This window comes from Podarcis gaigeae, assembly GCF_964106915.1.
Source record: "Podarcis gaigeae genome assembly, chromosome: 1".
Lineage (NCBI taxonomy): Eukaryota > Metazoa > Chordata > Lepidosauria > Squamata > Lacertidae > Podarcis > Podarcis gaigeae.
This window is the reverse complement of record NC_139678.1, coordinates 76,307,827-76,323,690: the sequence shown is the minus strand read 5'-3', so window position 1 is coordinate 76,323,690 and position 15,864 is coordinate 76,307,827. Positions and strand designations below refer to the sequence as shown.

General features: G+C 40.9%; 1 protein-coding gene across 1 annotated transcript in view; it reads left to right on the top strand.

The window, feature by feature from the left end:
- The first annotated feature begins 1,258 nt into the window (after positions 1 to 1,258).
- The window catches only part of MUC2 (mucin 2, oligomeric mucus/gel-forming), a 61,748-nt gene continuing 47,142 nt past the window's right edge, over positions 1,259 to 15,864 (top strand). The window contains exons 1-15 of the mRNA XM_083755292.1: positions 1,259 to 1,332; positions 2,624 to 2,888; positions 5,357 to 5,471; positions 6,271 to 6,361; positions 7,103 to 7,212; positions 7,492 to 7,708; positions 8,109 to 8,234; positions 8,355 to 8,472; positions 8,993 to 9,131; positions 9,623 to 9,733; positions 11,689 to 11,758; positions 12,222 to 12,359; positions 12,839 to 13,003; positions 13,599 to 13,693; positions 14,921 to 15,047. Coding sequence (XP_083611418.1) covers positions 1,263 to 1,332; positions 2,624 to 2,888; positions 5,357 to 5,471; positions 6,271 to 6,361; positions 7,103 to 7,212; positions 7,492 to 7,708; positions 8,109 to 8,234; positions 8,355 to 8,472; positions 8,993 to 9,131; positions 9,623 to 9,733; positions 11,689 to 11,758; positions 12,222 to 12,359; positions 12,839 to 13,003; positions 13,599 to 13,693; positions 14,921 to 15,047 — 1,957 coding nt within the window. The 5' untranslated portion in view covers positions 1,259 to 1,262. The remainder of the gene's footprint in view (positions 1,333 to 2,623; positions 2,889 to 5,356; positions 5,472 to 6,270; positions 6,362 to 7,102; positions 7,213 to 7,491; positions 7,709 to 8,108; positions 8,235 to 8,354; positions 8,473 to 8,992; positions 9,132 to 9,622; positions 9,734 to 11,688; positions 11,759 to 12,221; positions 12,360 to 12,838; positions 13,004 to 13,598; positions 13,694 to 14,920; positions 15,048 to 15,864) is intronic.

Genomic DNA, 15,864 nt, shown 5'->3' with positions numbered 1-15,864 from the left:
CAGAATCCACCTCCCCGGATCCCTTTAACAGGATATCCTTAGTGAGGAGGTGCAGACAGAGGCTACAACCTCCCCTCCATCTAAACAAAGGTTTACCCAATGCCTAACCACCACCCAGGGTCGTGGGATTTAGCCCCATGTTGGGTGAAAGATTCCTGCAGTGCAGGGGGTTCAAATAGTTGGTCCTCGTGGTCCCTTCCAACTCTACAATTCCATGATTCTAAGGGACAGCCCTTATTATAGAGCGATTAGTATGTTTCCAAGAAAATTACAAGAAAGCCATTCTAATGAAAGAAAAGATGGTAGGAATGAGCAAACCGTTAACCACCAGTTCTTCAAATGTTTCCATCTGGTATGCGACAGCTAAAGAGTGGGATGCAGGATTTTACAAATGATAAATGTTCCTATAGGAGCTTGCAATGTCAGTTTTGACCATGTTAACAGCAATTTTGCATGGATTACTTAGTTCAAGTAGGCCCAGGCACCTGAATGACATCCATGGAAAGGTTAAGATAGTCTTCACATATAGGGGATAGACAAGTCAATGTCCAGCAGAGAAATTAAACAACTGAGAAGCATACATTGAAGGACATTCCCTATTTCAATTTTCCCCAAACTGCAGACTTATCCTGTACCCTTTCACAAGTTCAGGGAGGTCCAGAGAGAATTCAGTCCCTTCTTCACACAGGGGTGGAAACCACATGCAGCTTCTTCCTCCCTCCCTCCTTCCTTCGTCCCTTTCATTTTGCTGAGAAAAGAAGCTTAGTTCCCACTGAGGTGATAAAGTGGAGTTTGGGCTGTACTGCTGAATACTCTCTTGGGCAATTAGTTCCTAAGTAATTCCTAATTAGGTTCCTGGGTAATTAGGAAAAAGAGTTGTGGGAATCACAGGCTGCATTTCATTTAGTTTAACATTGTTCAAGTACTTTCTAGAGCTAGGAGATGCTGCACACTGATATTGCGTGTGACTGAAGGAAGACAGACACCCTTTCAGAGAAATGCAAAAGGGCAATAAAAAAGGCAACTTGCATGATAACTGAATCAATATTATACTATTTCCTCAATGTTCCTGAATGCTAAATTATAGGAATTACAATGAAAATTTCACCTCTGTTTACTTTCTAATCTCAGCAAACACTGTACCCATTTTGACCACTCCTCCTCACCTTCCATCTCCTCCCCTATGGTAGCATGAATAGCACCAATGGACATTATATAAAGGATGGCTATAGAGAGACCTCTGTCCTTCCCTCTTAGCCACCATGGGGCTAAGGCTTACCAGCCTTTTGACACTATGGCTGGCCATCTGCTATGCAACTGAAGTTAGAAAAGGTAAGACTTTTAAAGGAGATACTGTGGGATTGTCCAGTGGGGAAGCCTGGGGAACACTCACTGGCTGGTGCAATGTGCAACAAGTAAAATATTTAAATTGCTTGGCTAATCAATAAGGTTTTTGAGTATATGAAAAGTAGTCTGTATGACTACTTTTGCATGATGAACACTGGGTGCTTTTGCTCTCTGCTTATAATATATAATATTCTGGATGATGTGAACTAATTTGCTGGCAGAGTTAAGGCATAGGTGATTCTGCCTCAGGGAATTTGTGGTAGGAGGGGAAAGATGTTGTACACTAGCCTATACCAGCCTGGTATCCTCCAGATGTTCTGGGGTTGAACTCCCATCACCTCCAGCCAGCACTTCTGTGGAGGACCACAGGCTGGAGTAATTTTTGCCTTAGTTTATCTTGACAGCTCTTTCAGCACTATAATACTGATTTGCCATTATAGTTCATAGATCATACAGCAGAGAACTGTAGAAGGGACCCTGAGGTCCAATGCCCTGCAATGCAGGTAACTCAGCTTAGCATCCATGGCAGATGACCACTCAACCTTTGCTTAAAAGCCTCCAATGAAGGTCCACCACCTGAGGAGGTCTCTTGCTTTCATCTGTTAGTTAGACAATCAAGGCCCAGCTTCAGGTGCTCAACTGGGCTTTGCAACAGCAGATCCTTATGGATTCGAAGAATCCAGAGGTTTTGCACAGAGAGAATAAATACCAAAGACCTGCAGATGGTGTAGAATTTTATTTGGAAATGGAAGCTAAATGGCCCCATCATTTATGGATATAAAGTTGAGTCAGCTAGCATATGTGGTAGAGGAACTTATTTTATTTTTTAATTAAAAGTAGGAGATTCTGTGTGACTGGCAGAACCTTTACTAGAAGTGCTTCGGCTGTTTTGCATTACCTAAGCTATCCTGATGGATAAATAAACGGTAACCAGAGAAATCATGTAATTGTTGCATTAGTGTGCAGCACTTCACCTGTGTCCCAAGGTGCCTATGTTTCACAGCTTTATGGCAAAGATCTTGCTGTAGCAGCAAGCCCAATAATATGTGTGTGCCTTTCTCAGAGCATAAGTGTACATATTGCTTGATATGTTGCATCGGTAACTATAAAAAATGAAATACCAACATTGCAGTAGAACGTTTAATCCTGGTTGTTGACCCCTTTCCCTTCAGAAGCTCTTTGGATTTTATGGCTTGTTTTTATTTAATTATGTGTCATTTTTCTGCTTTATTGTTCCATGATTGCACTCAGTGGTTGCTTTGTCCTCATTTTTCAGGAAGAACTTCTAGCCATGGCCACTATGTCTGCAGTACTTGGGGGAACAACCATTTCAAAACTTTTGATGGAGATTTCTACCAGTTTCCTGGTGTCTGTGAATACAACTTTGTGTCTGACTGCCGTGAATCTTACCAGGAGTTTTCTGTCCATATCCAGCGTGAACTGAATGAGCAAGGGCACCCTGACATTCAATATGTCCTTATCACAATTAAGGATGTTGCAATCTACCTCACTCACAAGATGGTGGTGGTGGATGGGCAAATGTAAGTTCTTCCCATATTATTATGCTTCTAAGGCTTCCAGTGTTTAGCCACAGTTCTTTCACAAAAAGCTCATAATATAAATTGTGGCAACAACTTCCCGCCACTCAAAATAAACTTGAGGGAAATGTGTTGTGTAGAAAGTCAGGGCATAGAGTACTGAAATCTTGCCTTTTCGAAGTGAGCCTGGAGTTTTTCAGGTGAAACATCTGAGGAAATTTCAAGGAAATAAAAAAAGGTGTTGCTTTTTTAATAAGACCAAGTGACATTTCTAAAACATCTCCAGAAGTGTCAAGGGAAGCCAAACTAGTTTTGATAGTTTTTCAGTGAGATTTTGCACATTCCATGAATTCAGCCTCCAACTCCCAATGACATAATTACCTACAAATTTTATTAAATGAGCAGGGGACCATTAAGATTGTGAGCAATTTCCCCAGCACTGCTGCTAATGTGCAGTATTTTACAGTCCGGTTTTGAAATGTAACTGAAAAGGCACAAACTGCCAGAGACAACCACCAGTAGGAATTATTATTTAAGCAAGGTACAAAAATGGAAAATCAATACTTATACTATGAATTTCATTTTATAATGCACACAGACTTGACATCCAGGATTGTTAAAAAAACTGATTATTTTCATGGCTATCTCTGGCATATTTCACCTCTTTAATTATACTTCACATACAGTGATCTCCTTTAACAAAAAGACATCCAGAACAAGGCATTGACTGTTAGGTTTCCTGGCTTCCCTAAGTCTCACTGTACACACTGACCACGTGCCCAGTTACAGTGATGGGCTACTACTACCACATACCTATCCCTATTTATGCTGGAGATGAAGGAGGAAGCTCAGAGAGACACAACAGCAGCTCTCCTAGCTATGCGAACACCATGTGAGAATGACACATCTAGCTTGCTGGTGGGCTAGTTCAGTTTGGCCTTTGTGAACTTTCGTTGTTTTTCCAAACCTATCATAGCTGAGATGGATCATGGTTTTTCTTCTTAAAGTAGTAATTTGTAGTCAGAAGGACATTCCACATCAGATTATTGTGTTTGAAATCCATGCCAAATGTTGGGTAATTGGCTTAAGGAAACATATTCTTTCCTATAGTGAATGTTAATATTTTCCTTTTCCTGTAATGTGACCTGTCCCACTATTCTTAGGTTGACTAACATTTTACTCTGCAACAAAGGCTCTGAAATGAGTAAAACCACTTATGCAGTAACACCCTGCTTTGGAAATATAACTCTTGTGTAGCAAGAACTTAGTCTAAAGGGCACTTCAGTTAAAATCAAGAGGTGTGTTTGGGTGGAGGTGGTCAATCTATCAAGATTTCCTCATAATCGCATTCATTGTAAAGGGAGTTTAGAGGCACACAAGCCCCGTCCCATATTAAGGGAATCATCTACGTAATACTGCTACACTCGTCCCACCCTACTCTGGATACATACAACCTGTATAGGCTGTGATCCACAAAGTCTACACCTGCACATAAGCTCACCAGACAATGGTAGGAGACGTCATGCCAGCAGAGTCAAGGACAAACCAAGGTCAGGCACAGGGAACCAATTTGACTTCAAACATGATCCAAGGACAGCATCAGCAGGGACCAGTAACACAGGAAACATAATTTAAGGTAGGCTAATTCACAGGGACTTCCTAGCTACTGGGAGTCTCAAGCAAAGGGGTGATGTAACCTTAGCTTGTGGCATCTCAGGCCACATGGAAACCTACCTCAGTTGGTTAAGATTGTTCTAAGAGCCCTTTGTCTTGAGGAGTACCTTTACTCGTAAGGAAACTTTTACCTTGGAGTCACATTGCAACTCTGGGCCTTCAGTTGCACACTTTGTCATTTACCCATCAGTGGAAAGGCCTGCATCTCAGTGGCTAAAGTCCCAAATTCAATCTTCATTACCTGCAGGTAGGGCTAAGAGAGACTCCTTTCTGAAACCCTACAGAGCCACTGCCTGTCATGGTAAACAACACTGAGCTTGATAGTCTCATTTTCTGACTTTGGACAGCTTCCTATGTTTCTAAGATCTTCAGCCAAGGCTTGAGTCTTTAGGAACCTGTATTAATAAGCACTAGTGACACTGTAAAATCTAAAGCACAGGATGACTAGGAAATTTCCAGTGGAGACATTGAAATAATAAATAAATAAAATATTTAAAATAAGCACCCTCTTAAACTGGTGAGGAAAATTTGACCATCCATTTTCTTAGATGAATGCTGAAACTTGAATGCAGAATCTGAGATAAACCTCACAGATTTTAACAGGCCATGAATAAGATTCTGCTTATTTCTGTGTATTCGTGTTCATTTTAGATTGGAAGTTGGGGAGCATACTGGGATGTTATAGGGGCTGTAAAATAGATCTGAGAAATTCTGCAAAGGTGTGCTTTCTCATCTAATGCTGGACCTGTTGCTTGCAATGGAATCTAATAAAAACTCTATGACTTTCTTTCCTATAGTGCAAGGACTCCGTACTATCATTCTGGTATTCTGATTGAGAAGAATGATATGTATACCAAACTCTATGCCAGAGTGGGCCTAGTTTTGATATGGAACAGAGAAGCTGCTTTGATGGTATGTTTGGCCTTCAGCTTCTATTTTGATACTTTGGTATAGGTTTTATGGTACAGGTCCAGCTCACTCAAGTGACCAATTTCTGCCCTATGTCCCTGTCTTGTGATTAAGAGCACCCAACAGAACCCTCTAGACTGCAAGGGAAAGTAGAGAACCATTCTTGGTGGCTGCTCTACAGTTCCTCTGGAATTCAATGCTAGTCCTGCTTAGAGTAAGCCCATTGAAGTTTATGGACATGACTAACTTAGGCTCATTAATTTCAGTAGGGCTTAGTTGAATACAATCCTCTAGGAAGAATTCAGTGTAGCACTAAGAAGATAGTTCTGTCGGTGCAAGCATTTCAGTTTTCTAGACAGAATAATCTCCCCATTTCTCTCCCCATGGTCTGTTGTGGATTTTCCTCCAACCCCTGCAAGCTGATTTGGGGAGGCATGGCAGTGAGTGGGCTAGGAGAGGAGTCAAAAGCCCTATTCTGCTAGCAGAAGTCCTTCCACTGGCTTCCAGTAGCAGAACTCATTAGTTGAACCTGGCCCTTCCTTTTTGGCCTCTTTTTTTCTAAAGCAGTTGTCTTGCTTGTCACCTTAAAATCCCAAATCAAACTCCTGGCAACTCTGGTTAAAGGATCTCCTGTGGCAGGAAAGGAAAAATCATATGCTTGAGACACTGGACCACCAATGTCAGTCAGAGCAGCCATACTGGGCTCAGTATCCCAATGGTCTGACTCAACATAAGGCAACTTTACATATTTATTTGCTACAATAGCTGATATGTTCCTTCGGGTTTTCCTTTTTCAATTTAGATTGAACTGGACACCAAGTTTAACAACGGTACTTGTGGTCTTTGTGGGGATTACAATGGCCAGCAGGTTTACAATGAATTTCTCTCCAATGGTAAGTTGGACAACATTATAGAGAAATGATTATTATAATGAGTTACATAATATGAGGAGTTTAAATGCACAGGTGAGAACAAAGCAATGGTTTCTTTGCTGGGTGGTTAGAAAAGTACAGAGAAAATGCGTACTATTTTTAATAGCTTGGTCTACAAATGTGGAATGAATTCTGTGGGTGACATCCAACTATGTTATACTCACTGAAATCAAGGAAATTATGTAACATGTTCATTTATTTCAGAAGGTCTGCTCTGCCTATGATTGATGTTGGTTGGACATCACCCTAAATTAACAAAAGCAGATTTGGAGATGGTCCAAAACACTATTTAACCCGGTGTTTGTTTGTCAGATCAGGATGGCTTAAGAGCAGCATATTCTCCTAGGAAACATGTGAATGTTTAAATGATTGATGGAGTTCACTGTACAGATTGTGAAAACGCAACACCTTTCTATAAATCCAAATTTAGGCCCAGAAATCCATGAATTCTTCTATAAGCATAGGTTTAAAATGTAGAAAACATTCAAAATGTAGCGTGTTTCAATTAATCTTTGAATGTATGAGCAAAAAAGTGTTTAATTAAAACTTTAAAGGGTATAAGTAATCTATAGTAAGTGAACGGTACCATCTGGTGTGAAATTATGCCTCTAAGCTCTGGTTGTGACACTGAGAGGAAAACAAAGATGCTGTTTGTTCTGGTTAATGGAAATAATAGTACATGCTGCTCACTCTATCTCACAGGTCTGAGCTACAATCCAATCACATTTGGAAACCTACAGAAGATTAATAAACCCAATACAGTATGTGAAGACCCTGATGAGACACAACCTATTGAATCTTGCAACCAACATGTAAGTCTTGAAAACTGTGTTATACGGTACATACCAGGAATAGAGATACCCGTCTCTGTTAGAGAAATAGCAAGTGTGTATTAAGGTGTGCAACCACTTTATGATGCTCCCAGTTCTTGCTCTGAATCATAAGATAGAGGAAAGGAGAATAAGAATGGATTATCCTGTACAAACATAGACTTTTGTGAAAAGCCTGGACCTTCTTCCTTGTGTTATGTAGCGCCACTTTGGAAACTGAGCTTGGGAGGCCTGTCAAACCATACTTTCCTCTATTTCTAGCGTGAGGAGTGTGAGAAGCTGCTGACTGCTCCGGCTTTTGCGGATTGTCAGTCCCGCCTGAATCTGGAACAGTATATCCAAGCCTGCATGCAAGACAGATGTGCTTGCCAGCATACAGAGGACTCCTTCTGCCTTTGCAGCACCATCTCAGAGTTTTCCCGCCAGTGTTCCCACGCTGGTGGCAATCCTCAGAACTGGAGGACATCACAACTGTGTCGTAAGTGATTAACTGGGTTCATATAAGATGCAGCCAGGAATGTTTAACAGGGGAGGGTGAAATCTCTCTTTAAATTCACGTAACTCAGAATGGTCTTGAAAGGTCCCCATCCTTAAGGTTAATTTCCAAACAGCAGTCTTGTGTTCCAATCCTGTTTACTCATAGTAGCCAAGGAATGCTTTCCCACTGATTTTGGTGGAAAGAGTTTCTGAATAATTGCTTTCATGCTGGAGAGGCAAGAAGAACAGAGAACAAGAGACTTAGGAAACTGTGTATTTAAATCCAACTGAAACTAATTAGGATTATGGTTTTAGCTGCCTGGATTGTCTTTCTTTTGATTGAACCCTAATTTCATGTCAATGTATGCATATAGTCAGTGCTATTTCTTTCATTATTTTAGCTAAGTCATGTCCTGGAAACATGATCTACCTGGAAAGTGGCTCACCCTGTATGGACACCTGTTCACACATGGGGATCAGCAAACTATGTGAAGAACACTACATGGATGGCTGTTTTTGCCCTGAAGGTAACAATTTATGTGTGGCCTAGTGGATACAACAATGGGCTTAGAAATGGGAAACCCAAGTTCAGATGTGCAGCCTTGGATTGTCATGAACTATGAGCATCTTTTTGTTTTGTTTTGCAGGCACAGTATATGATGATATCACTGGGAAAGGCTGTGTGGCCACGAGCCAGTGTTACTGCAAACTTCGTGGGAAATTATTTTCCCCTGGTAAAAACATCACCAATGACTGTGAAAGCTGGTAAGCCTGTCCGTGCCCTCTGAGAGTAATTATAGCTTTTTATTTCAGAGTTGTCACTTAAAGGATTCTTGTAGGGATGTGAATCTCTGGACAAACACCTTGTACCGTCACAGGCTTTCATATCTAATACACCGTATCACTTTATGCTAAAACATAGACGACTGGTTCTAGCAAGCCCCGGTGAAAAATTGCCCAGCATTACCAATTATGTACCCATCTGATATTGCTATATGAGCCTAAATCTCTAATTGTAAAAACATATTTCAGCAGCAGCAGCAACAACATTCTTGGGGTAGAGAAAAGGGGATTGCTGCTGCCACTTTGCAATGTATCATCAGCACCTTTATGGCTTGCTGAATCTGGAATGTTTGGAAAAAGAAGAGGTTATAAGGTCCAAAAGTGTTATGGACTCATTTCCAAATTGACCTGCTGTAGTGGCTCCACTGCTGTGGTGCAGGTACTTCTAGTATAATTTCTGCATGTCCAGATCCTGCTTTTGATTTCTTGTCTGTCTTCACAGCACCTGCCAATCAGGTAGATGGATATGCCAGGATTTACCCTGTCCCAGTAAATGTGCAGTGGAGGGAGGGTCTCACATTACTACCTTTGATGGAAAGAAGTACACCTTCCATGGTGACTGCTACTATGTGCTGAGCAAGGTACGTGCACCAGACTCTTCTACTCTGGTCGAAGGAATTATGCCACAGTGGGGTAGGGTAACCTTCCGATAGAGTGCAGGTGAATGAGAAAGGGCTAGCCTTCCTGCCTTGGATGCAGTGTGTTTGTATGTCTGTGTGGCCACACCTGCTTTTGTCTGGGTCATTTCCTGCCTGTGTCTTTGTATTGCAATACAGCTGAATCTAAGATAGGGCTAAAATGGGGTTTGGGAAAGGAATGGGGAATGGCAATTTGAGGTTAGATGTCAAATATTTCCCAGAAGGAGGGCTTATACTCTCCCTGAAAGAAAAAGGAAAAAGGAAAAAGGAAAAGAAAGGCCTGTGACCCGGAACACGGAATGTGACATCCTTAAGGTCAATGATTTATTGCACTTTTTGTCTGAATGGGTAATTTCAGCCTATCTGTGAAAGGAATCATTTCATATCAGCAAAAGTTGACCACTTTGATTGTATTTGTTCTTCTGTAATTGCAGAGCATACAGAATGACTCACATGCCCTCTTGGGAGAACTAGGCCCATGCGGTTCTACTGACAAGCAGACATGCCTAAAGACGGTGGTTCTGTTAATAGACGAAAAGAAAAACGTAAGTTTAGGGTAATGATGGTATGGCTCTGTGCTAGTTCACCAAGAATATGATACCAAATGAAGGTTTTCTTCATAATTCTAAGATATAGCCAGTCAACAATATTCTAAGATTCCCAACCCTCCCCTTCCATTGACATTTTATTCCATTTGCATTCTGTTCATACTTCTTGCTGAGCTTCATGACGGGGGGGGGGGGGGAGAGAATTATGTAATATGTAATTTTACCACTCCAAGAGGTTCTGGTTCACATTTAAACTTCTGAACATTGATCCATGTGTCTGAATTACATTGAACAATAAACCAAACATAGAAATCCTCATTTCATTTTTTATATTTTATATACTTTGCTTATCTCGTTTGTGTTTTTACATCCTCTTTAAATCCAAGCCCACATTTCCATGACTTTCAGGTTCTATTTATTTTGTCATATCTTCCTTTTACATATTTCATACTTAATATGTTTGTAAAATATACTCTATAAACATTTTAAAAGCTACCATTGGCCAGAAATCCTTGTCAAATATTTGATAAGAGATTTTTCAGCATTATTTCCTCATGTCACAGTTCTGCGCTGTACACTCATGACTACTTAGCTGCCAATTGCCAAAGAGTATGCAGACTTTACAGCAGGGATGGGTGCTATCTGTGACCCACCAAATGTCAACGGACTCCTGTTCTCAGTGGCAAAGGATGATGGGAGCTGCAGTCCAGGAACATTTGGAGAGCCACAGGTTCCCTGCCCCCTGCTCTGCAGATTTAATCTGACCCTGTTTAGCTTTCTTCAGTTTAGGAAGCCATTGAATGTGTAGTTCTATGAAATACTTCTTAGCAAATGATTTCCAGCATCTGAAAATGGAAGGAGATTGTCTGGAGTCACTGACCCCCAGCCCCAGCCCCAAGACACACACAAGGGTGTGTGATCCAAGCAAACTCCAAAAGGGTTCCTTTCTCCACCAGGTCCCAAAACCATAAGTAGCTGGCATCTGCCCTCCAAAACCCGATTTGTCAATCTGGTCACCTGGAAAATAAATAAGAACCTACTTTGTTTCTAAGCAACTGGCTGTGGCTACATTAAGAACCCAGGGAGGGTTATGGGCACTGAGATAATTCAGAATCTGTAAGGAGTGGATGCCTCTCCCTGGCCCTGGTTTGTGAACATGATATGCATCCAAATGCCCACTATGATCTGCCCACTCCCCATGATCTACTTTGGGGGAAGAGTGAAGTAGGCTGAGACACACTGCTTGACTGAGTACCCAGGTGCAGGATTGCAGCCACTGGGCAGCTGCAAACTGGCAAAAACTGAAAATGTATCAATACAAATACAATCACTTTTAAAATTGGAGATTTTAATACCGTACTTTCTTGAAAGAACAAAGCTGAAAGCAACATAATTAGGAACTGCTGATAAAAGAAAACAATGCTTTGATTCTTCTTATCTAATTTTTGGATGATTTGGAAATGTGACGGTTAATAAGCAGCCAGAATAATCTAAGTCAGATAAATTCCATCATAAGTAATCCATATATTCTGGAAGTTATAGTATGTTTTGCAACTTTCCCTCAGAGGTTCATGCCTATGGAAACTGCCTTCCAGTCCAAGAAATGAGCATTTTGTGGTGCAAGGTGCTCTCCAGGAGGGATTTGCACAACATTGTGCATAAGTGTGTATGAAGGGGCATTCATGTGTGTGTGTGCACATACATGTTCCATTGCTTAGTTCTTTGGGTTGCTTAAGCTCTTAACCAACTTCCTGTTGTCAGATATAAGAAAACTGTCAATGTTCAAAATTTCCAGGGTGGTTTCCTTCTGGGCATTACAATCGTTATTATTAATGTTCATTTAACATGACCCCCAGGTCCCTTCCAACTCTAAAATGATATGATTCTATTACATTCCTCACCTTTAAGACCCTGAGGTCACACTAACATAGGCTGTTTCTCTCTTTACATAGGTCGTAGTTTTCAGATCAGATGGTACCGTATTACTGAATGAAATAGAAATTCATCTGCCTCATGTAACAGGTGAGGAAAGGAACCCTCAACTTCCACCCCACCCCACCCACAGCCTAAGTTGATGGTTCCACAAATCCTTAGATGTTATGGAGCATGATTAAATGAAATGCAAAATAAAATATGCTGGAAAGGAGGGTGAGAAAATGTACTCCTTGGTTTATTTGGCAGGGAATGATCCAAATGATTGCTTGTTCTTGTCTGGGGACTCTTCCCTGTCCCTTCCCTTTTTCATATCTGCCCCCCTCCCTGCCACTTTCCTCTTCTCCTCATTGAGAAACCATTCTAGGCCAACACCTAACCTTACTTGCTCTCCTGGCTGGTTATTCAGCCAATGGCAATGTTCTTCATAACAGCAAAGGTATCTGATATGGGAATCTGGTATAATACATAATGGATACTGTTTTTGCCCCTCTGATTTGATGAGTGCATTACAATAAGCAGGTGATAACTTGGCCTTCCTTTTGTTTTTTAGCCAGCTTCACAGTTTTCCAGCCGTCTTCAAACTACATTATTGTGCAGGCGACCTTAGGCCTCAGGCTGGAGATCCAGCTTGTTCCAGTTATGCAGCTCTTTGTCATTGTGGACCAGACTGCCCAGGCAACTCTCCAAGGCAAGTCTGAACTGCAGGGAAGAGGATTCCGCCAATAGTAACACTAACAAGGGGGTGTTTTTTAAAAAATTAAAGATACATGGGGTCAAATACCTACCTGCAAAAAACAACAACATGTTTAGTCGCTTTTTTATTTATTAAGACATTTTTATCTCCACAAATTGTCTCAAGGCAATAAATTGTAAATCGTGACACGCACATAATATATTATATGCTAGACTAATTCCACAGGCATGCTATTTGAACTAAAAAGAGCTGGGGCAGAGAATAGCACAGTTATCAAAAGGCATTCAATTATGCTGGGGTATATATACACATATGCACAATGTTCATGCTGATTGGAAGTGATGTGCTTATTGGATGTGTGGAAATTTATCTCTAGAAAATCTTAGTAAATTGCTCACTATTCCCATTTTACAAAAAAGAAAGGCACGCCTTTAAAGAAACTCACAGCCAACATCTGTTGCTTTTATCAATAGGTCTTTGTGGGAATTACAACGGAATAGAAGGAGATGACTTCAAAACATCAAGTGGATTAATAGAAGCAACAGGGGCTTCCTTTGCTAACTCATGGAAAGCACAAGCCAGCTGCAGTGATATGTTGGATAACTGGGACCACCCTTGTACTCTTAGCGTTGAGAATGGTAAGGATGGGTGGTTTTCATAAAAAAAGATAACAGATTTCAATATCTGTGTGACACCTATATCCAATTTTCAGGTCAAATATTGAATCTGAAGGTAGGGCCAATTTTCTTTATTACTTGGGAGAGCAAATTGTGATGTATAAATCTGTATTAGGTCTGAGGCTTTGAATGCACTGTAAGTTTCATGTCACTGTCTCAAAAGAAAACTTTTCTAAAGAAATAGGATACAACACTGCTAGAGATGAAGAAGAAATGCTCATTTTATCTATTGTAGTTGTGAAAATGGAAGCCTGCTTACAGTTTCCATCCATAGTATTACTTCTGTTTATGTTTACTGTGCTTTATAGTCTTTTGAAGACAAAACTGTTGAGCATGTACAGTCCTCAGGCGATTTTGTTGCCCAGTTATGTGCCCAGTTATTTGCCTTTAAATGACGGAGAAGCTGCATAGTGTTCAAACATCCAGACACATACAGTATTCATTTTGTTTTGCTGTATTGCACTGCATAGTTATTTGAATTCTAGCATATGGCTATAGGCATTACATAGAAATACATGAAGTGAATGGTTTATAATAACATTTTATTTCTCTCCAGAAAAGTATGCTGAACATTGGTGCTCTTTGTTGAAAAGTACAGAAACTCCTTTTGCCAGATGTCACTCAGTCATTGATCCAACAGATTATTATAAGGTATGGATTTTCAAATTATTCTGAGTCTTTATTCATGCAGCTTGGTGTTTTATTACATGGAGTTGTTCACTTTCAGGTATTATGATAAACTGAAAAGAGTGGTGGTAAAGCAAGTTCTGCAGCTTTCTTCCCAGTTGCTTTTCATAGGGCTTGCGGGTTAGAATTACTGACAATGGATTATCCAGTTTCAAACCCAGCCAAATTTCTAGCCCTTTCAGTTGGAATACAGGAACTAGAGCAAACCCATTGTTGTGAAAAGAGCCAAATAATAGTTATCCAGAAGAGAGTCATGAGCCAGAGGGCTCTTTTAGCTACACCCAAGATTTTAGAAAAATTCTCTAGCTTTTTTAAATAAAAAATAAAACAAAATAGCAACAGCATGAGAAACTGATTTGAAAAATTACATCAGTAAAAAACACACAGCTTGCTATGGGAAGTTCATGCAGTTCAAGAAGTGCCAGCACAAAGTCTCCTTGGGTATGTGGAACTAGTTCTAGCTTTTGGGGGATCCTGGTCAGAGGAGATCCCAGATTCCCCAAATAGTTCTAACCCTGATGACAGGCAACATGGTGGAGGTGAGCCAGTCTGCTTTTAGGTCGGGGTTGAGAACCTTATGCTCAGATGCCCAATGTGGCCCCCAGGCCTCCTTATCGGGCCCTTGTAACTCTCTTCAGGCCACATACCATCACTGACCCTGCTTCCATGTTGTTACCTGGCCAGAATGTGTCCTTGAACTCTGACAATGCCTCTTGTTTGTCTGGTGTTGTCTGGTACAGAGAAGGGTATGCATGTAGAAATTTACAAAGGGGAAATTTACATTAGTTGCTCCACCCACTTTTGGCTTTGCCCTGCCTACCACTGACATGTGACCCCCTGAAAGCATGCTGAGAAAAGAATGTGGCCCCTGGGCTGAGAATGATTCACTGCCTGTTTTAAGTGGATCACCTTGTTGTGGGGGCAACAGCCCATTCATTGCTTTTAACAAATTAAGCAAAATAATAGACGTTCACTCTAGCATGTGAGAAAGCAATCTTGAACATTTTTAAATGGAAGAGGAACAAATGGCATTGCTAAGGAAAAGCTCTCAATTTATCATTTTACTTTCATTTTAACTGTGGAACAGGGTACCATTGTGTAGCATTGCTACTGTTGAGGACTAGCTCTTCATTCATCTTCCTACAAATGTACTTGAATGTTTACTGGCTTTCCCCCCCTCCCCTTGCCCAGCGCTGCAAATATGATACCTGTAATTGTAATGCCAACGAAGAATGTATGTGTGCTGCTCTGTCATCATACGCAAGAGCCTGTGCCTTCAAAGGGGTCATGTTATGGGGCTGGAGAAAGAATGTCTGCAGTAAGTGTTTATATCCCCACCCTTGCCTTGAACAAAATGGAGTAAAACCTTTTGAATAACTGTGTGCTAACTGTAATGTTTTGAGACTAGAATGTGGTTAATAACAACAAACGTAGCATACCGCATTCATCAAAATATATGGTTTTTGTAAGATGCAAAATGTTTTGTTGAAGTTGAAGGGAAGCACCCATGTATGTTGTTTACATTGACACAGTAATACTTGTGGACAGATACAATGAATGTAGAAGTACTGGACAATTCCATTTGGGATACTGGTGTGCCTGCAGTATGACTTAATGAGGCAATGCTATTTATTACTTCCAGCCATTTAATCTTTCAGCTAGACCAGGAATAGGGAACCCCAGGGCCTGGGCCAAATGCGGCCCTCTCTGCCTGGCCCTCACAACTCTCCCCACACCACACTCTCCTTCTGGCTCTGTTTTGCATATTTATTGAGTGTTTTTGCGATGTATCCTTAATAATGCTTTTTTGCTTGCCTGGATGGAGAATGGAGGGTAGAGCTAGAGTACTGTACAAAGAAAACATTTGCATTTGTTGGTCCACCCACTTTTACCTCTGGCGCTGCATACCACTGGCCCCCAGAAGGTTGCACTGAAGGTCATCTGGCCTTTGAGATGAAAAAGGCTAGACAATAATAGTTTCCCCCTCTCATTGTCTTAATTGCTACCTCATAAGTGCTTAGTTTCACCCAAGCATGACAACATTTCTTCATAGGGGTCTTAACAGAAGTAGAATTCAGACAGCATGCACTGAATGGCTTAGGAATGGTGAGCAGGAATATATTTAGGAATGGTGA